Source organism: Elgaria multicarinata, chromosome 18 (genome assembly GCF_023053635.1).
Source record: "Elgaria multicarinata webbii isolate HBS135686 ecotype San Diego chromosome 18, rElgMul1.1.pri, whole genome shotgun sequence".
Classification (NCBI taxonomy): Eukaryota; Metazoa; Chordata; class Lepidosauria; order Squamata; family Anguidae; genus Elgaria; species Elgaria multicarinata.
This window is the reverse complement of record NC_086188.1, coordinates 4,703,955-4,725,376: the sequence shown is the minus strand read 5'-3', so window position 1 is coordinate 4,725,376 and position 21,422 is coordinate 4,703,955. Positions and strand designations below refer to the sequence as shown.

General features: G+C 47.2%; 1 protein-coding gene across 1 annotated transcript in view; it reads right to left on the bottom strand.

Annotated features, from left to right (window-relative positions):
* Positions 1-21,422, bottom strand: part of ZNRF3 (zinc and ring finger 3) — a 65,133-nt gene that overhangs the window by 16,423 nt on the left and 27,288 nt on the right. The window contains exon 2 of the mRNA XM_063144321.1: positions 7,852-7,977. Coding sequence (XP_063000391.1) covers positions 7,852-7,977 — 126 coding nt within the window. The remainder of the gene's footprint in view (positions 1-7,851; positions 7,978-21,422) is intronic.

Here is a 21,422-nt window from a genome sequence, read left to right as displayed (position 1 = left end):
ATGAGATTAAAGCAGCAGCAATTTTTTGGGAGGTGTATTTAAAAATGAATTTTTGCATTTTAAAAAAACGATATCATGTATTTTAAAATCATCTTTTCAAAAGTGTAGACCTTGCCTTCAGGGCTGTATACACAAAAACCAGAGAATTGTAATAATATAAACAATATAAGACCTAAACATAAATATCTCAATCGATTCAAAAATGCAAATTTAAATTTAATGTAATGTTGGAATTCACGTTCTTGAGGAAAGCCAAAGGCGAGGGCAGTCAAACATTTATATTGGAGTTAAAAAACAAACTTATTTTAATAAGTTTCAGGTAAATGCTAGGTAAGGGTTCCATGGCTTGATATACTAATGGGCAAAAGAGTCTAAGGCCCTTTCTACACCTAAGGATTATCCCAAGAAAATGGAGCAATCGTCCTTGCCTGCTTCCGGGATCCCCTGTTTGTCATTTGGATGCACAAGGATGACCCCTGGGGTGGGTGGGAGGAAGGCAGGTGTAGAAACAGCCCAAAATGGACAGGGGCTCCTGAAGGAGTTACTAAAGGCATAAACAAATCCAATGGAGAAAGAAAAATGGGAGATATCTCAAAGAGGTGGTGTGGCTACACAAGAAACTGAGCGAGGAGCTGAAAATAAAAACGTAGCATGTATACGAAATGGAAGGCAGGCAGGACAGATCACCAAAAATGAGTACCGACGAATAGCCCAGACTTGTAGGAACAGGGTCAGGGTAGTGATAGCTCAGAATGAGTGGTACCAGCAGTTATACAAGCGGCTGTAGGAAGGAAATGGTAGGTTTGTGACTTAGAAAGGATGGGGGAATCTTAACGGGTAGTGGAACAGCTCAGCTTCTGTTCTGTCTCCCAAAGGAGGAACTGTGTACAATCTCGCTTCAGAAATATGACTGGTAAGGAGTCAGGATTGCTCTTCGAGATGAATAAGGAGTCGGTCAGGGAATATCTAGTTACTTTGAACGAATCCAAGCCTTCGGGGCTGGATACCCCATACAAAGGCACTAAAAGGAACTTGCTGATATTAGTCTCAGGACCTCTGTCTAAAAGAACAGCCTTGCTGGATCAGACCGAAGACCCGTCTATTCCAGATTTCTGTTTCTACGGTGCCAACAATATTGTATTTGTATTTATTACATTTTTATACTGCCCAATAGCTGAGGCTCTCTGGACAGTTCACAGTTAAAACCGTAAAATAGAGCAGATCAAGACATAATATAAAGCTGATGTAAAATCGAAATAAACTCAGCAGAAGTTACAGCCCAGGGAAAGCTTGTGTGAAAAGATTTTTTTTTCAGGGATGCGTTTAAAGGATGTTGTATTTTCTGCTCCCCAACGGGGCTGAGGATGGGCTGGCTTTCCTCTGATTATCCACATAGCGTTTAATGAAGTGGAAGAAGACTAGTCCCTGCCCTGAGGCGCTTACAATCTAAAGTTCAACACAGGGAAACAACAGTGGAACGGGGAGGAGGTTGTAAATGGGGGGAAAAGCAGGAATAAATGGAGAAGGATATGAATTTACTTGAATTGTATGTGGCTTCAGGTGTTTGAAACGGTCTATTTGCAAGTGAGTAAAGTGCAGCTTTTACTAGTTTTCTGATGCAAGGAGATGCCAGCACCAAGAACTAATAATATAACTAAGGATGTTATACTCCAGATGTGTTGGACTGCATCTCCCAGAATGCCCCAGCCACACCTGCCCTCTCGACCAGCGGTTCATCACCCCTGCACTACATTACACCTTATATCAGCCTTCCTCAACCTGGGCCGCTCCAGATGTGCTGGACTACAACTCCCAGAATGCCCCAGCCTGGGGCATTCTGGGAGTTGTAGTCCAACACATCTGGAGCGGCCCAGGTTGAGGAAGGCTGTGCTATACATTGTAATGACTCCAAAGGTGTCATGTTCCCTGTTCAGAAAGCATTGAAAAGACAGAGCTTTTCATCACGAGTATGAAACAGAAGGCTTACGAGGGGGGGCTCACTTAATATGCCCCCCCCCACACACACACCCTTCTGCCTGTGTTCCCCAACAACTGGTAAACACAGGCACAGTGTTCCTGATACTGGAGATAATGTACAGCCATCATGACTAAGAGCCAGCCCTATCCTCTGTGAGCCATCTGAGCGGGCAGGACAGAGAAAAGGAAGGACTTCTTCAAACAGCGCAGAGTTTAACGGTGGAACTCACTGCCACGAGATGTAGTGATGGCCACCAATCTGCGTGGCTTTAAAAGGGGGTTGGAGAAATTCCTGTAGGAGAAGGCTATCCATGGCTAGTAGTTCTGATGGCTCTGTGCTACCTCCGGTATCCGAGGCAGTAAGTGTATACACTAGTTTTGGGGGAAAATGAGCGGGAGCTTTGTGGGTTCCTGGTCGAAAGCTGGTTGGCCACTGTGTGCATAGAGTGCCAGAGCAGAGTGGCCCCATCGCTCCTCACCTCAGCAATAGCCCCCTAAGCCCAGCTCCATTCTCTCCTCCCCACTTACTTATTTACAATATTTATATACCGCTCCCCATTCAGAATTTCGGAGCGGCGGGCAAAATAAAAACAGAATAAAAACACATTAAAAGTACATTTTTAAAAGAAACAAAAGTACAAAATAAACCGGGGCTGGTCGTTAAGAGAAAGCTTCCTGGAACGACCTTTTCAGGAGGCACCAGAAGGAATACAAAGTTGGCGCATGTCCACAGGTATGGAATTCCACAGGAGGGGGGCCACCACACTGAAGTCTCTTCCTACGGTGGACTCCAATCGCATGAAAGGAGAGCCAGAGTGGCGTACTGGCTAGAGTATTGGACTGGGAGCTGGGAGATTCGGGGTCTAATCTCCACTCAGCCATGGAAACCCACTGGGTGACTTTGGGCCAGTCACGGATGCTCAGCCCAGGGTTGTTGTTGTGAGGATAAAATGGAGAGGAGGAGGAGGAGGATTATGTACGCCGCCTTGGGTTCCTTGGAAGAAAAAAGGCAGGATATAAATGTAATAAATAAATAAATAGGTCTATGTGGAACCACCAGGAGCAGGCCCTTAGATGACCTCAGTGACTGGGCAGGTAGGTAGGGGAGAAGGCACTCTCTCATTTATCCTGGTTCCAAGTTGTTTAGGGCTTTGTATACTGGTACAAGAACCTTCAACCTGGCCCGGTAGCGCATAGGCAGCCAGTGCAGTTCCCTCAGCAGAGGAGTTACATGCTGGAAAGGGGCAGCTCCGGACAACAGCCGAGCTGCAGCATTCTGCACTAGCTCAAACGTATGGAGCAGCTTTAAGGGCAGCCCCACACAGAGCACATTGCAGTAATCCAGCCTTGAGGTTACTAATGCCTGCATCACCGTGGCCAAGCTGTTCCTGTCCAGGAGAGGCCGTAGCTGGCGAACCAGCCGAAGCTGGTAAAAGGCACTCCGAGCCGCCACAGCCACCTGAGCCTCGGGCGACAGAGACAGCTCTGAGAGTCGGTCCTGGCTTTTAGGGATTCCTGCGGTGCTGCTGCTCCCTGGATTGTCTCTTGCAGCGGGTCAAGACGTCCTGGCTCCCATTTCAGCATGTTGATTCATTCCCAAAGAGTTCTTATTACAAAGCAAAACGGGAAAGCTTCTTTCCACACAAGCAGAGACAGAGCTGTGCTGCGGAGGCCTCAGGGTAGGGATTAAAGAAAAAGAAAAACAGAAACCCTTCCACCTCTAATTAGGGGTCTTCGTTTGCCAAGGAGCCATTCCGCAGCAGGACAACTTCAGATTCAAGCAGTTGCTTGGAGAACGTCTCCCAGCAGGTCGGCTCCTCCGGGCAAGCTCCAGAGAGCCAGCCAGTTCTGGTTACCGAGAGGCAAACCGCCTGCAGACGGTTTTCGCTGGCCTAGCTTTGCAGCCGGCCAGAGAAGCGGCAAGAGAAGAGGCTAAACGGGGCACCAGTTTGGCGAAGTGCAGCACCGGGTCCTCTTAGAGACGTCCGTGTTTTGTGCGGGGCTCCTGCAACGATCCCGCTGTGCCTGGCGTGCGGCTCCTTTCCCAGGCCCGGTTCCTCGCCATTAACACTGTGGTTGCAGCCCATGGCTGGCAACCGGAGTTCTAACTCGCAAGAGGTTAACCGCCTCCAATAAACAACCAGGCTGGCTTATTAAGTCCCTTGCAACTATGCAGAAGGCGCAAAAGGGTCTCCCTGGAGGTCGTAGGCCTCACATCGCAGGCTTCTGAGACAGCTTAGCAATCCTCTGCTTCTCCCAAGGGAAGGCTCGGTACCTTCGGAAGCGCTCCGGGTGCCATTTGTCTGATGCAAGTTGGAGAGACCCACTTCCGCAACGCACTTCCGCAATGCAAGTTGGAGAGACCCATTTCCGCAATGCAAGTTGGAGAGACCCACTTCCACAACACAAGTTGGAGAGACCCACTTCCGCAATGCAAGTTGGAGAGACCCACTTCCGCAACGCAAGTTGGAGAGACCCACTTCCACAATGCAAGTTGGAGAGACCCACTTCCGCAATGCAAGTTGGAGAGACCCACTTCCGCAACGCAAGTTGGAGAGACCCACTTCCGCAATGCAAGTTGGAGAGACCCACTTCCGCAATGCAAGTTGGAGAGACCCACTTCTGCAACGCACTTCCACAATGCAAGTTGGAGAGACCCACTTCCGCAATGCAAGTTGGAGAGACCCACTTCCGCAACGCACTTCCGCAATGCAAGTTGGAGAGACCCACTTCCGCAATGCAAGTTGGAGAGACCCACTTCCGCAATGCAAGTTGGAGAGACCCACTTCCGCAACGCACTTCCGCAATGCAAGTTGGAGAGACCCACTTCCGCAATGCAAGTTGGAGAGACCCACTTCCGCAATGCAAGTTGGAGAGACCCACTTCCGCAACGCACTTCCGCAATGCAAGTTGGAGAGACCCACTTCCGCAACGCAAGTTGGAGAGACCCACTTCCGCAATGCAAGTTGGAGAGACCCACTTCCGCAACGCACTTCCGCAATGCAAGTTGGAGAGACCCACTTCCGCAATGCAAGTTGGAGAGACCCACTTCCGCAACGCACTTCCGCAATGCAAGTTGGAGAGACCCACTTCCGCAATGCAAGTTGGAGAGACCCACTTCCGCAACGCACTTCCGCAATGCAAGTTGGAGAGACCCACTTCCGCAATGCAAGTTGGAGAGACCCACTTCCGCAATGCAAGTTGGAGAGACCCACTTCCGCAATGCAAGTTGGAGAGACCCACTTCCGCAATGCAAATTGGAGAGACCCACTTCCGCAACACAAAACAGGGCAGCCGCACGGGCTTCACAAGTTGCAACTCAGAATCTATGAGGTTTTACCTCCGTGCATGAACATCCTGGCCAAAGGAGGCAAGAGAGGCCTAGAGCAACTACTTCAGCTTTTCCAGATATTTCCACCCACCTTGCTTCTCAGGGAAGCAAATGCGGAACAGGCAAGAAGAGAAGGAAAATAACGTTTCCAGCTGGCTTTTGCAGGTGGCTCATGTCCTGTGCAGAATCCAAGCCCTGCCCTGGAATCCAAGAACACCAGCGATCACTTGAGCATCCTGCTGTCTTTGGCTCCAATCTCCCAGCAGGCCCAGAGAAAGGAAGCCGGAAGAGGCTGCTGGCCTGCTGGTCCATCATGCCAGCACCAATGCCGGCTGGGGCATTCTGGGAGTTGTAGTCCAACACATCTGGAGCGCCCCAGGTTGAGGAAGGCTGATATAAGGTGTAATGTAGTGCAGGGGTGATGAACTGCTGGTCGAGAGGGCAGGTGTGGCTCATGGCACCGTTGAATCTGGGCTCCTTTCTCACCCCTCGACGAATACAGCGACCTCTGGAAGACGTTAATGTGTCATTTTTCTATTTAGCCAAGAGCTTTTAGGGAAACCAGAGCGTGGATTGAAAACACAGAGCAAGACAAAAAGCCGACGGGGTTTGGGATGCCACGCCAGGATCCCCTTTTCAGCCATTTTATAATTGATGTGTGTGTGTGTGTGTGTGTGTGTGTGTGTGTATACACAGCAGTCACTTGTAAGAGGAGAGACACAACCTGAAAAGAGCAGCAAGCTGAGTGCGTGCCACGAAATGAACGAACGAGAGAATGGAAGAATGGCGGATCGCAGAAAACGATCAGGCAAGACACAAGATGATTAGGTCATTCAGAACGCCGAAATCTGGGAAGAAATTTGGATGGGGAGCATTTCGGGAGCTAAGCACCACAGAGTCTGCCCCCCCTCCCCTGCCAGTCAAGGTTGGGGGGGCATTGCTAAGCCCTCCTTTTTCTCTTGCCAAATCCTACAGGCCAAGCCTGGTGTGTAGCAGCACACTGGGCCGGGTGACGACTCCGGGGGGGAACCAACCCGCGTGGAAGCGAAGGGGAACAAAGCTAACAGCTCCGCTCTTTTCCCTCCCAACATGAAGGGGGTGTTGAGGAGGAAGACTCCCTTTGAAGCAGCCGGTGCTAAGCGCTTCCCAGTGACCATGGAAACGGGCTCAGTGGGTTTCCAGTCTGAGAACCAAGGAGCAGCTGCCGCTGAAGTTCAAAACAATCCCACCCCCCCGCCCATCCCTGCCGCCCCAAAGAGATGGAGTTAAGACAGGGAGAACTCGATTCGCTTGGCAGCGGAGGCAGACTGGCTCCCCAGTCGGCAATTCCAGCTGCTTTAGACTTCCCTGTGGAGCATCCCAGTTCTCTCCAGCTTGGCCCACAGCAGCACAGTCAAGCACCATTGTCGACGGAACGTGGCCACGAAGCCTCCTCTTTCCTTCTCCACCAGCTCCTGCCTTTCACAGGGGCTTCACTTGCCAGGAGCTCGCTTGAGTAGCTATGCAGGGAGCCAGCCCTTTTGAGGCTGCTCCCGCCCATCCAGGTCAACAAGTCCACAAATGACAGAAGGCCCAACTGTCCTCCGGAAGCCCTTTCCATCTGTACTTAAGAGAGAACGACAGCAGGATTCACGGGTTTCAGCTCCGAGGGAGAATCGTCTCTGCTCCGAAAGGAGCCCGTGGCCCTTCTTCTCTCTCAAGGATGGGACACGTAGAAGCTGGTGCCCAATGCAGTGGAGAGCTGGCGGGGACATTCTCCTCCCCAACATGTAAACCCAGGCTTTGCAACTTGTGTGGAAAAAGCAGCAGCGCTCACGGACGAGCACCTTCCGAGCATCAGGAAAAACTTCCTGACGGTTAGAGCAGTATGACAATGGAACTAGAGACCTAGGGAGGTGGTGGGCTCTCCCACACTAGAGGCCTTCAAGAGGCAGCCGGGCAGCCATCTGCCAGGGATGCTTTAAGGTGGATTCCTGCATTGAGCAGGGGGTTGGACTCGATGGCCTTGTAGGCCCCTTCCAACTCTACTATTCTATGATTCTATGAATGTCAGAAAATGCTTCCTAATGCTCAGAGCAGTCAGACCATGGAACCAAATGCTGATGGCTCTCCACTACTGGAGGTGTTCAAGCAAAGACTAGACAGTCATCTAAGATGCTTTAAACTGGATTCCCACACTGAGCAGAGGGTTGGACTCCATGGTCTCAATGGCCCCTTCCAACTCTAGGATTATATGAATCCAAGGTGCTGCTTTATCCCATTTCCATAAAGACCCATCTATTCCAAGCACCTCTTTTTGTAAATCCACTTTCCAAGACAGAGGGCACTGTCGGCAGCGGTGCCTCATACCCATTGGGGTTTGTGGGGCAGCTAAAAGGGGCTGTTGTAGGTTGAACCACAGGCTCTGCTCCACAGCAGGAACCCATTACACAGAAAAGGCAAACTGAGGCTATGCAGGTTAACTTCAAGATTGAGAATTCAGAGCAGGCAGAGCTGCATGGGACACCCTCCCGTTCCCTCCATATGAAGGACTGTCTCCTTACCTTCCCCAGAACAGTCAGGCAGGGCTTGGGTTCTAGGTCAGGTTGCTCCAGCTTCACCACTCCAACCCAGCCATATTCATACAAATCCTCTTCATCATTGCTATTGCAGAGCCCCAACGGATGCATCTAGGAGACAAAAAGAAGAAGGAGAGCTTCTGTGAAGCAGACGAAAAGAACTGGGTATGTTTAGCCTGGAGAAGAGAAGACTGAGACATGATAGCATTCTTCAAAGTATTTGAAAGGTTGTCATACAGACGAAGGCCAGGATCTCCTCTCAATCCTCCCAGAGTGCAGGACACGGAATAATGGACTCAAATGACAGGAAGTCAGACATCAGGAAAAACTTCCTGACTGTTAGAGCAGTACGACAATGGAAACCATGACCTAGGGAGGTGGTGGGCTCTCTCACACTAGAGGCAGCTGGACAGCCATCTGCCAGGGATGCTTTAAGGTGGATTCCTGCATTGAGCAGGGGGTTGGACTCCATGGCCTTAGAGGCCCCTTCCAACTCTACTATTCTATGATTCTATGCGTTCAGTGGAAACACCAAAAATAGTTGAGGTTGACACCCCCATGTACACCCCCCCATGTACACACCCCCATGTACACACCCCCATGTACACCCCCCATGTACACCCCCCCATGTACACACTACCATGTACACACCCCCATGTACACACTACTTCACAGCACCTCCCTTTCTTTAAGGAATCTATCTGTTCGCTGAACACCACCAGGGGAAGAGCCTTGAGTGTGGTGGCCCCTCTTCTTTGGAACTCCCTGCCCCTGGAGGTCAGGCAGGCACCACCACCACCGCACTGGTTCTGAAGCCTTCCTTAACTGACCATCTACTGTTTTTATTGGTATTCGGTTTTAAAATGAGCGATTTTAACACGCCGTTTTAATCTTTTTTGCCGTTTTATTTCTTATTGTTTACCGCTCCAGAATCTATTTTAGATCGGGAGCGGTATATAAATATTGCAAATAAAGAAATAAAACGCAGCGGCAGCAGCAGCACTACAGACAGGCTTCACCACTGCTCCCATCAATGATGTGCCAGACAGGAAACATAACGTCGCGCCTTTCCTCACTAAGTGAGCAAGAATAAGTAAAATGCTCCTCCTATGTTATGGCCTCTCACCAAAGCTGCCCACCTCCTTTCAGAACACCTACTGGGACACAGAATATACATGGGCAGGGCTCCGGCACAAGTTACTTGGGAGGAAAACACACCCTCCCTCCCCGTCTCCAATTTTTAAAGCATCTGCGCACTGTTCCCGACACAGACAGTATGTACGGATAATGCTAAAACATCCGAGCTTCTGTGCATCCCTGCGTGCATGCAGGGCAATTATGGAACAAAACCTGCAAAGCCCAAATGCTGAGACATGTAGCCAGGAGTGGCTGTGCAGACATCCCTTGATGTCTGACCTGCCTCCCTCTTCCCCAGCGGGCTCACACACGAGGCAAAGGGACAGACGCCCAGACCTTCCATAGGAACTAACAGCCACAGGTACAGCCACAATCCCATTAAGTTCTCTAGGGCTGCTGAACTCGCTATTCATGAACAAACCCTCTGGCCATGAATTCCAAACATTGGTTCGGTGCTCTGGGCGTCATTTTAAACGCGCCGAGGGCTTGTTTCACTGGGTGCACTCCCATCCAGGTCTTTAAAGAGTGCCGTAGGAGTCCTTCTCCGTGAGCCCCTGCCAAAGGAAGTGAGGCAGGTGGCTACCAGGAGGAGGGCTTTCTCTGCTGTGGCACCCCGGCTGTGGAATGAGCTCCCCAGAGAGATCCGCCTGGTGCCTACACTGTACTCCTTCCATCGCCAGCTGAAGACCTTTTTATTTTCTCAGTATTTACACCCCTAATTTAACTTAAATTTAAACTTTGGTCTTTTAATTCCATATTTTAACCTATATCCATTTCTACTGTGTGGTCTTATCCTGGTTGTGCTTTTTATATTGTATTTTGTATTTGTGTTTTTAGAATGTGGGTTGTTTTACTATGCTTTTTATGGCTTTAATTTTTGTGAACCGCCCAGAGAGCTTCGGCTATGGGGCGGTATAAAAATGTAATAAATAAATAAAAATAAAGGAATAAGCCCGGCGTTCCATGATTCCCTTTCTCTTTCCTCCTTCTCACCTGCCTCTTTCCTAAGCAAAGTACTATTTGCCACCTTCGCTCCCCAAAAGGATGACTGTCTTTGCTCGCCTTAAAGCCCCTGGTCTCCAGGCGACTACTTTCGAATTGCATTATGGTGAAAGTCCGTAAGGGTTTTTGCTCCTATGTTTTTTTCACTTCATATAGAGATATTATGAGGGGTGTGCAGAGATGGGGAGGGGGGGGCTGTATGAGCTTATTAGTATGGCATAGGGAAGAGATAGCTTATGGGGCAGAGAGGGGTGTACGTAAGGGAGCTCATGGGATGGGACTTATAAGTGGGGTAACCTTACGGTTTAGCAGGGCAAATAGGGGAACACAGAAGCTCAAATACATGACTTAAGAAGTTTATTAGAAGGCAGGCTGGACAAAAATCAATGTTTTTTTAAAAAATATATATTAAAAAATTGAATTTTTTAAAATTTAAATCAGATTTTTTGATTTAAATCGGATTTTTTTAACAAAATACTTTTTGAGGAAAAATCTAACTAAAGATAATTTTCTATTTAAGATACACTATAGTCCAAAGGTTATTTATCATGAAATAAGGATTAGTTTTTAATTACGTAGCATGAGGCTGTATATTCATGCAATGTTTAAATTTTTGGGTAAATGAATTCCATTCATCCATTCACCATGTCATGCTCTTCCAGAGGTTTCTGTAAGATTATTGGGGAATTTTTCTATCTAGAAGATATGATCGCAGATGCTTGGTTTTACAGTTCTCAAAACTGTGAATTTGAATACCTCTTAAGTGCTAAGTTTCAAAAAATTCAATGAATAGAGTGCACTTTGTGTGTGGGGAGGGGAGTCACATGATTAAATCGAGTCTTTCTGAGTAGTGATTTAAATCGTGATGATAAATCAAATCCACCCTTAGAAGGTATAGAAGCTTCTTAGAAGCAATACATACATTGATAAGGAATGTTTCATTGTTTTTGAATTGTACGAGTCCTTATGGGTATGAGAATGACAGGCCAAGGTTTATAAAAACGACAACCAAGGAACACAGATGTTGCAATCCCAGAATGTCCCTTGTCCAGACATGCTGATATTGTAGCATCTGCATTTCTGGTGTTTTTTAATAACCCTTGGCCTGGGACTCTCATACAACTCCCATGCCTTGTTCAAAGTCAGATTCATTACCCGTGGGAATTTACATTAACTTTTGTAAACCGCCCAGAGAGCTTCGACTATGAGGCGGTATAGGATACTTTTAGTATGATTTTAGGATGCTTTTAGGATGTTTTTAACAGTGTATGCTATGTTTTTAATCAGTATGCTTGCTGTTGTTCCCTGCCTCGATCCAATCAGAGAGGCCAGCAAGAAATAAATAAATAAATAAATAAATAATACATTAGCTCCCAACATATGGCTTTCACAGACTCAGAGCTTTATCATACCAGCGTTATACGGTGCAATCACTGCAAATTGCATGCAAAGGACTCCGAAGTTTTCCAGTTTATAATCTGCTTTTATTGTCAAGTACTCCCATGCATCCTGCTTTAATTGTGCTATAAAAGCAAAAGACCCGCCGTATTTTGATACTAGTTTTCGAGCGTATCATCCGAGCGGCCACTGGGGCGCAGGAGCAGGATTTGAAGAAAAATCAAACAAATGCTTACAACTGCGTAAGCGTTAAAGATAAAGACATCAAAATTGGCACAGTAATAGATATTAAGAAGAGCTTTAAGCACACCAAATTTGAATCGGATTGGGTCATCCGTTGATTTTTAAATATTTTTTTTTGCATTTCCCCCCTTAAACCCATTTCCTGGTATGCAAAGGATCTTGCTGCCCGGTAGCAACAACAACAACGCCAACAGCTTAGCGCTGTAGGGGATAATTCGAGGGAAACAGGTTCGTGGGATGAAGCTCTCAACCTTGATGGCAAAGCCACCTTTCCTTCTTGGGCTGTCTTCTCCACTGCACCAGGAGGCAGCCTTCATTGCTGATCTCTTGACCCTTCTCTCCCCACCCCCCACCCTCGGGCATCGCCACATAGAATTTTACATTTTCCCAGATGACGGAATCATTTGCAGGGCTCATGGCGGGATGAATGCCCCTTGCACATCGTCTTCTCAGAGCTCTAAAGGATGCACGCTCCTTAGAATCCTGCCACATAACTGGCACACCTCCCCTGGAAAGCGGGCTGATCAGGCTGAGGTCACTGCCACGACCCCAGCCCCACTCCTTTGCCCTGACCTGGGCTTGCAAACAGCTCTAAGAACCACATCAACAGCAGCAAGAGCAGCCTTCGCCTTCACAAGCGGGGTTGAAGATGGACCGGATGAAAGGCCCAATTTGCCTAGCATTCCTGTTTCTCATCTCCAAACGGCAGAGCAAAGGCATCACACAGTTTTGCTTTTGGGTGGGGAGATGGATGAAGAGAGGCAGGGGAGCCAAAGATCTTGTGAAGTGCTGGAGCAATTTGGTCTCCCGTCACCAGAAGAGAAATATGCTTGGCCGGCTGTGAAAATCCCCTCCTTCCTACTCCCCACGGAAAGCAGGCAGTTTCAAAAATTGGAAACCCATGAAGATCTGGGACCAATCTTCGTTATAGTTTCTCAGCCCATAAGAACATAGAATCATAGAACAGCAGAGTTGGAAGGGGCCTACAAGGCCATCGAGTCCAACCCCCTGCTCAAGGCAGGAATCCACCCTAAAGCATCCCTGGCAGATAGTTGTCCAGCTGCCTCTTGAAGGCCTCCAGTGTGGGAGAGACCACCACCTCCCTAGGTAACTGATTCCATTGTCGTACTGCTCTAACAGTCAAGAAGTTTTTCCTGATGTCCAGCTGGAATCTGGCTTCCTGTCACTTGAGCCCGTTATTCCGTGTCCTGCACTCTGGGATGATTGAGAAGAGATCCCGGTCAATCATGTGCCCTAAATAACCTAAACACGGCTCCCCACCCACCCGGCGTGCACTGGGCCTCTTAACTTCCACGTGTTCAGCATATACCGAGTTTGGAGGGCTGAGGCAGTGCAGGCCGCTTCCCAAACTCAGTTTGCAAACTGCTTCTGATCCGTCCTTTTGGGCCATAATGGCCGCTTTGTCTACTTAATGGGGAACGGATCGATGGGAATATTTATCTATGCCAACATAGGATATTAGAACAGCCGGACAGAAAGGGAGCCATTTGCTCTGGAAAAAGGTACATCATCCATCATTTAAATATAGGCCCTCGCTTGAGGAAGCTTCGTATATAAACCCTTGAAATGTACAGTGGGGCAACGTACAAATTTCCCATGTGTCTAACGGAGCAGCACCGAAGGGGGTCTGGTGCTTCTTTTATCCAAGGTCACAATATCTGCACACACTCCCAAGGGTTTAAAATAACTTCAAAAAGGACCGCACATCTTTAAGTGGGTTACTGTTACAGAGCAGCCAAACGCTGAATCAAGGCAAGGCAGTGTTCAGTCACTCTGTAACCTCATCCCCCCAGAAGAAAAAGGGCTGGTGATTAGGGGGGGGGGCGACTTCCTCCTCTCTTTTGTCCTTCTCTGATCTGCCCGGGGCCCACTCTTAAAGGCACAGTCACTAGCATCGCCTTTTCCAATCCCAGACTAATCCCGTTGGCTTTCCTTTGGCAAGAAGCTAAAATTATGCTTAGAGATCTAAGATTATTATTATTATTATTATTATTATTAGTTATTTATATAGTACCATCAATGTACATGGTGCTGTACAGATTACACAGTAAATAGCAAGACCCTGCCGCATAGGCTTACAATCTAATAAAGTTGTAGTAAACAATAAGGAGGGAAAGAGAATGCAAACAGGCACAGGGAAGTGTAAACAGGCACCGGGTAGGGTGAAGCTGACAGTATAGGGTCAGAACAAACTCAATATTTAAAAGCTATAGGGAAAAGAAAAGTTTTTAGCTGAGTTTTAAAAGCTGTGATTGAGTTTGTAGTTCTCAAGTGTTCTGGAAGAGCGTTCCAGGCGTAAGGGGCAGCAGAAGAAAAAGGACGAAGCTGAGTAAGGGAAGTAGAGGCCCTTGGGCAGGCGAGAAGCATGGCATCAGAGGAGCGGAGAGCACGAGCGGGGCAATAGTGTGAGATGAGAGAGGAGAGATAGGCAGGAGCTAGACCGTGAAAAGCTTTGAAGGTCAACAGGAGAAGTTTATATTGGATTCTGGAGTGAATTGGAAGCCAATGAAGAGATTTCAGAAGTGGAGTGACATGGTCAGAGCGGTGGGCCAAGAAGATGATCTTGGCGGCAGAGTGGTGGACAGAGACCAGCGGACTGATGTGAGACGAAGGAAGGCCAGTGAGAAGAAGGTTGCAGTAGTCCAACCGAGAGATAACCAGTGCGTGAACAAGAGTCTTGGCAGAAGAGACAGACAAAAATGGTCGAATCCTGGCAATATTATACAGGAAGAAACGACAGGATTTAGCTACTGCCTCGATATGAGGAATAAAGGAGAGCGAGGAATCAAATATAAAGCCAAGACTACGAGCTTCCTTGACCGGAGTAAGCGTGACATCGTTGACAGTAAGAGAGAATGAGAGGTGAGGAGATGCAGGGCAAGACACTCCAGATCACAGACACTCCTTCTTCTTTAAGGTGGCAGCATCACTCGTGCAGGTACGCCAGAGTTTCAAAAGAAAACATTGCCATTTTTAGGTGAGACTCCACTCCCATGGATCAGGCCTGCAGGAGCCATCCACAGGCCTACCATGTGCAGGGCTGGATTAAGACATGCTGAGGCCCTACACCATATCAAGGTTCAGAGGCATCATACCAAAAAAATAAAGAGAAAAGAGTGTATTACATTATAATAGGAACGGTAATGAAAAGGTACCACCCCCCAGCATTGGGGGGGTGCTTATAGCCTTCGCTTGAAGATAGGCATAGAAGCACTAATAAAGTAAGTTAATTTGAACTTCTTCTAAACTGGCTGCAGTTAGTGCTTCTTGCCTTCAATACTAAATGCTGTGTTGCCACACTTTCTCTGCATAAAGCAACTCCGCTGTAAGTCACACCAGACTTCCCTACATACTTAAGCCAAAGCGATTTCATCTTCGTTATCTCAAACCTGAATTTTCTCCAACATATTTAGAGGCCCCTCATAATACGAGACCCCTAAAGTTGGGTTTGCCAGGTGAGATGAGATCAACCCGTTCGATGTGAACCAGTAGAGCTCTTGCGGTCTCATCGCTTCTTAAAAGGATATGACAAATTCATCAAGAGATGCATCTCTATTTCCTGTGACATTTTTTTTTATCACATCATGTATGCTAATCCGCTCACCATTGCAACTGATCACCCTTAATTACCGCTACTAAGGTAATAACCGCGGTTCTTTATGTATTGATTCTCACGTTTCCTTCTCTTTAGCCGATTACTAACGTTGCGTTCAGGGGAAATACGCAACGGAATAGCAGTTTCCTGGGACACGACAAGGCAGCTGTTTCCACGTCTTGGAGCTGCCTCATATTATCCGACTGACCAGGGTGCTGGACTAGGTGAACCTATCTTGGCCAAATTCAGCTTGGACCATCTTATCTCTGATCCAGCCGCACAATTCTGATCTCAGGCCCTTTCTACACCTAAAGATTATCCCAGGAAAACGCAGGGATCGTTCCTGCCGGCTATCTCCTGTGTGTCATTTGCATGCACAGGGATGATCCCTGGAAAAAAAAGGCAGGTGTAGAAACGGCCTCAGTCTTTTATACTTGTCGATTTACAATACATCAACGCCTTGAGCATTATTGGCCTGCTGTGCTATGCCTAGCAGCTATACATTCACAAGCGTTACACTGCACAGCACAGAGATTGCCACCCATTCGATAACGATGGAAAGCAATACCGTGTTTGAGCACAGGTTGTTAAAGACACTTTGTACGGGCTTCCTGCGAATGATTGGAACTACATAGTGGGAAGTGACACTTGATTTCGCTTATTTCCTTTACTATTTGAAACCTGTAAAGTCCGTCCCAATAACAACAACAACAAAAAACAGCCCTTAGCTCCAACCAGCTTTGAGCTCGCAGGCCACTGAGGAAGACCTTGAGTCGAAACGCGTCTGGCCAAAGAGAACAACTTTCCTGAGCATTCTTTGCTGAATTGTTTGATGGGTTGATTGAATTTTTGCACATGTGATAGAATGCTTTGTATACATTATTTTTAAACATTGCTATTCAATCTATAAAATCGTTATTTTTAATCTTCTTCCTTAACTTCCTTGTTGTCTATTGTGTTTATTTATTTATTTATTTATTTATTTTACTACATTTATATACCGCCCCACAGCGGAAGCTCTCTGGGCGGTTTACAACAATTAAAAATAGTAAACATTGAAAGTATACAAAATTTAAAAACCATAAAAAAACAGTGTAAAAACAACAGTATCCATTTAAAAACAACAGTTCTGGGTTCCATTAAAAACAAACTTAACGTTGTTAAATGCTGTTAAAATGCCTGGGAGAAGAGAAAACTCTTGACCTGGCGCCGAAAAGATAACAATGTTGGTGCCAGGCGAGCCTCATCGGGGAGATCATTCCATAATGGGGGGGGGCACCACTGAAAAGGCCCTTGTTGCCATCCGCCAAGCTTCCCTCGGAGTAGGCACTCGGAGGAGGACCTTAGATGTTGAGTGCAGTGTACGGGTAGGTTCATGTCGGGAGAGGCGTTCCGTCAGGTATGGTGGTCCCAAGCCATGTAGGGCTTTATAGGTTAAAACCAGCACCTTGAATTGGGCTCGGAAACATATAGGCAGCCAATGCAAGCGGGCCAGAAACGGTGTTAAATGCTCAAACCTCCCTGTTCCAGCTATCAATCTGGCCGCTGCATTTTGCACAGCTTCCGGACCGTCTGTCTGTTAGGGTTAAGGGTAACACTTTTCTGTTACAATTGTACTCGTAGAGGGATGACAGGTCAGTCCGTTGTGAGCTCTGGCTTCCAAATATGCCAGTGTGGCGATCCACCCGCATTATAAAAGAACATGACCAGGGCTGTGGAGTCAGAGTCGGAGTCGTGGAGTCAGAGTCGGAAGCAATTCTTCGGTTACTGGAGTCGGCGTCAGTAAAAATGTACCGACCTCGACTCCTAATAAATTTAAATTGTATACAGATTTGCGATATGTATATTCACTTGAATTTTATATTCAAATGATACTTTAATCTCGAAAAAGGTTTATGTTACTTATGTACCTAACCGTGTTCATTTCTTTTAAAATGGCCATTTAAGTCGTTTTAGGTGTTCAATTGATTTTTAATTTTTTGTAGTTTTGACTTTGATATCAAAGTATATACTTTAGATTTTTGAGCTGGTGGAGAAAGTTGTTCCTGACCTATAGTTTCATATCCTATTACTTTATACTCTATAGTCTTTTGATAAACCGCCCAGAAAACTTCGGCTATGGGGTGATATAAATGCAATTAAATAAATAAATAAAAATAAAACCTCATTGTTTTCATTTTTGGGCGTCTTTAATAAATAAAATTAAAAAACAAACGAACCAGAATGTCTTAGCTGTAGCCTTTAGACCCGGGCTTTAACAGGTTAGGGTTCTAAAAAGTTGCTTGCAGTTGATGTAGGAAATATATAGGAAATTTATTTCCTATATCAATATATAATTATTGATTATATTTGATTATAATTATTAGCTAAAAGTGGGCTAGATGGAATAACTATTAGGTGGATTCACAGTTGGCTACAGAATCGGACTCAAAGAGTACTTATCAATGGAACCTTCTCAAACTGGGGAGAGGCAACGAGTGGGGTACCGCAGGGCTCAGTCCTTGGCCCAGTGCTCTTCAACATTTTTATTAATGATTTGGATGAGGAGGTGCAGAGAACGCTGATCAAATTTGCAGATGACACAAAATTGGGTGGGATAGCTAATACCCTGGAAGACAGAAACAAACTTCAAAGTGATTTTGATAGGCTGGAGTGCTAGGCTGAAAACAACAGGATGAAATTTAATAGGGATAAATGCCAAGTTCTACATCTAGGAAATAGAAACCAAATGCACAGTTACAAGATGGGGGATACTTGGCTCAGCAATACTACAAACGAGAAGGATCTTGGAATTGTTGTAGATTGCAAGCTGAATATGAGCCAACAGTGCGATATGGCTGCAAGAAAGGCAAATGCTATTTTGGGCTGCATTAATAGAAGTATAGCTTCCAAATCACGTGAGGTACTGATTCCTCTCTATTCGGCCCTGGTTAGGCCTCATCTAGAGTATTGCGTCCAGTTCTGGGCTCCACAATTCAAGAAGGACGCAGACAAGCTGGAGCGTGTTCAGAGGAGGGCAACCAGGATGATCAGGGGTCTGGAAACAAAGCCCTATGAAGAGAGACTGAAAGAACTGGGCATGTTTAGCCTGGAGAAGAGAAGATTGAGGGGAGACATAATAGCACTCTTCAAATACTTAAAAGGTTGTCACACAGAGGAGGGCCAGGATCTCTTCTCGATCCTCCCAGAGTGCAGGACATGGAATAACGGGCTCAAGTTAAAGGGAAGCCAGATTCCAGCTGGACATCAGGAAAAACTTCCTGACTGTTAGAGCAGTATGACAATGGAATCAGTTACCTAGGGAGGTTGTGGGCTCTTCCGTACTAGAAGCCTTCAAGAGGCAGCTGGACAACCATCTGTCAGGGATGCTTTCGGGTGGATCCCTGCCTTGAGCAGGGGGTTGGACTCGATGGCCTCGTAGGCCCCTTCCAACTCTGCTATTCTATGATTCTATGTCCTTATGGGCTGAGAAACTATAATGAAGATTGGTCCCAGATCTATAAAGGAGTCGGAGTCGGAGGTGCCATGAATAAAGGAGTCGGAGGTTTTATGTGCCGACTCCACAGCCCTGCATGAAACACAAGCACACGAAGCAAGGCCTACTCATGGGCTCCAAAAGTCACTTGTCCTGAAAGAGGTCCCAATTCTCTGCTCCCTCCTTTGCGTCTTTGGGGGCCCCAGCCATCAACACCACGCTACAACGCCATGCAGCGCATTGCACATATTGTCTCACCAGCCGCAAACCGTTTGTACACTTTGCGCCTGGACAGCTTTTGAATGCTTCCGCTCGAGAAACGCTGCCAATATCAAAATATCAATATTTGGGGGGGGGGGGGCTCACGAAGTAACAGCCACCCTTGTTACAGGTGGCTCCTCCCTTAACCACGATTTCTGGGCATGACTTAGGCTTGTTAGACCTTCACGTTCATTTCAGCTTCGTAAGGGATCCATGGAGAATCAAAACCACAAACACCCGAATTTTCCAGGCCCCAAACAGCAGGGATTACCCAGCTTTTCCATGGATGGGTCCAGGCCAGAACACTCTCGCTCGCATCCTGAAGAGCAGCCCAGCTGGAACAAGACGCACAAAGAGCCAGGCTGGGAGGTGTGCCAGAATGCGATCTTCCAAAGGCCAAAGACGTTCCGGAGCATGAAGGCTGTGGCTTCCACCCCCCTTTAAAATGCATCCAATTAATATTATAACATTTAAAACATGACCAATATTTGCTCTCCTGCAAGGATGCCTCTTTTAGGAGAGCAGTGCACGGCGTGAACACACACAGCACTGTTGTCCCTTCCTATATTTATGTGTGTGTGTGAGAGAGAGAGATGGGCACCCTGCCACCAACAAGGAGAGAGGAGAAAAGGAGCGTTAGGTGTAAAACGATACATTCACAGGCTGTTCTGGCAGAATAGTATTGCTGGTAGCTATAAAATAAGAGCCAAGGATTATTGGCACGATCTGAAAGGAAAATGGCCTGAAATACACTAGTGGTGTAGTAAAAGCTTTAGAAGGAATCTAAGGTCCCTTCACACACAGACACACACCACCAGCGTGGGAACTACATCCCCATAGTGTGATCCCACACCACTGGGGAGCGCACGGGAGAGCATGAATGTACCACCCCTCTTCTTCCTGTTCCTCCTCCACACCACTGGGAGTGCTGGTGTGCAGCTACACATGGCTTGGCCACATCTGATGACTCAGTAGAAGACTTAGAATCATTGAATAGTAGAGTTGGAAGGGGCCTACAGGCCATCGAGTCCAACCCCCTGCTCAATGTAGGAATCCACCCTAAAGCATCCCTGACAGGGTGGATTCCTGCATTGAGCAGGGGGTTGGACTCGATGGCCTTTAGGCCCCTTCCAACTCTACTATTCTGCTCTCAATGATTTCAATCACAGACCAGTGGTCTTCAACCGGTCCAGTCCCACCTGGGACTCCCAACCTGCAACATGGGACCCACTTCCACAATTTTCTTCATGCTCAACATGGCGGCAACCGCTTTGCCGCAACCCATCTGGACTGATCTTGCGACCCACTTTTGGGTCGCGACCCACCAGTTGAAGACCACAGTCGTAGACAACTTGGGGCCCCCACTTCTATGTCTAGAGTATAGCCCTAAACGCTGGTTTTCCTTGGCAACTGGAGAGGGAGCCCGTGATTGGCTTTTGACAAGAATCTCCATTCAGTCCTATGGGAAGAAAGAATGGTTGACCACTCATACCAGTCAATGTCTTCTCCAGAAGAATGAATGACCCTACCAACAACTTAACCAGTCCAGGTGTACACATCGGAATTACATCAAAAGCTGCCTTATTCCAATTCATCTCTATCCCAGTGGTCGATCTATTCCAGTAGTGCACACTACAACCAGCAGCTGGTAGAGGGAGGTCTTCCCAGCCCACACATCCTGACCCTTTCAACAGGAGATGCTGCTTGCCACTTCCCAACAACCCTGCAAGGTGGGCAACCCTTTGTCCATCTCACGCCAAAGAGGCCCCTCCGGCCTCTGCCTCACACTGGCCTCACCTGAAAAGTCCTCCATCTGGGCAGAAGACAGAAGCTTTTCTGGATAATGGCCCAGCACACCTGCCACCTCCAGTCACAGGATCCTGGGTTTCCTCATGAAAAACACATGTAGCCATTTCAAGTGCTTCACATGCATAAGCAAAGTGTGATCCTTACCACAACCCTGATAGGTAAGCCGGTATTATCAATGAAGATGGGGGTGGGTGGGGTGACCTGAGGATGAGATAGAGGAGCTCACCTAAAACCTAGCTCTCCGGAGCATTACAAACCTTGAGCTTTGAGCAGTGCGGAGACCCACCCATCTTTACTTATTACATTTCTCTCTGGGCGGTTCACAAAAATTTAAAACCACAAGAACAACATAAAATATAAACGCTTAAAACTACAGTATAAAAGCACAGCCCGAATAAAACCTAGCAGCAATGCAGAGATTTAAAACACAGATTTAAAACAGCAAAGCTAAAAGACTGGGATGCTAAAATGCCCGAGAAAATAAAAAGGTCTTCACCCGGAGCCGAAAGGAGTACAATGTAGGCACCAAGCGAACCTCTCTGGGGAGCTCATTCCACAGCCGGGGTGCCACAGCAGAAAAGGCCCTCTTCCTGGTAGCTACCTGCCTCACTTCCT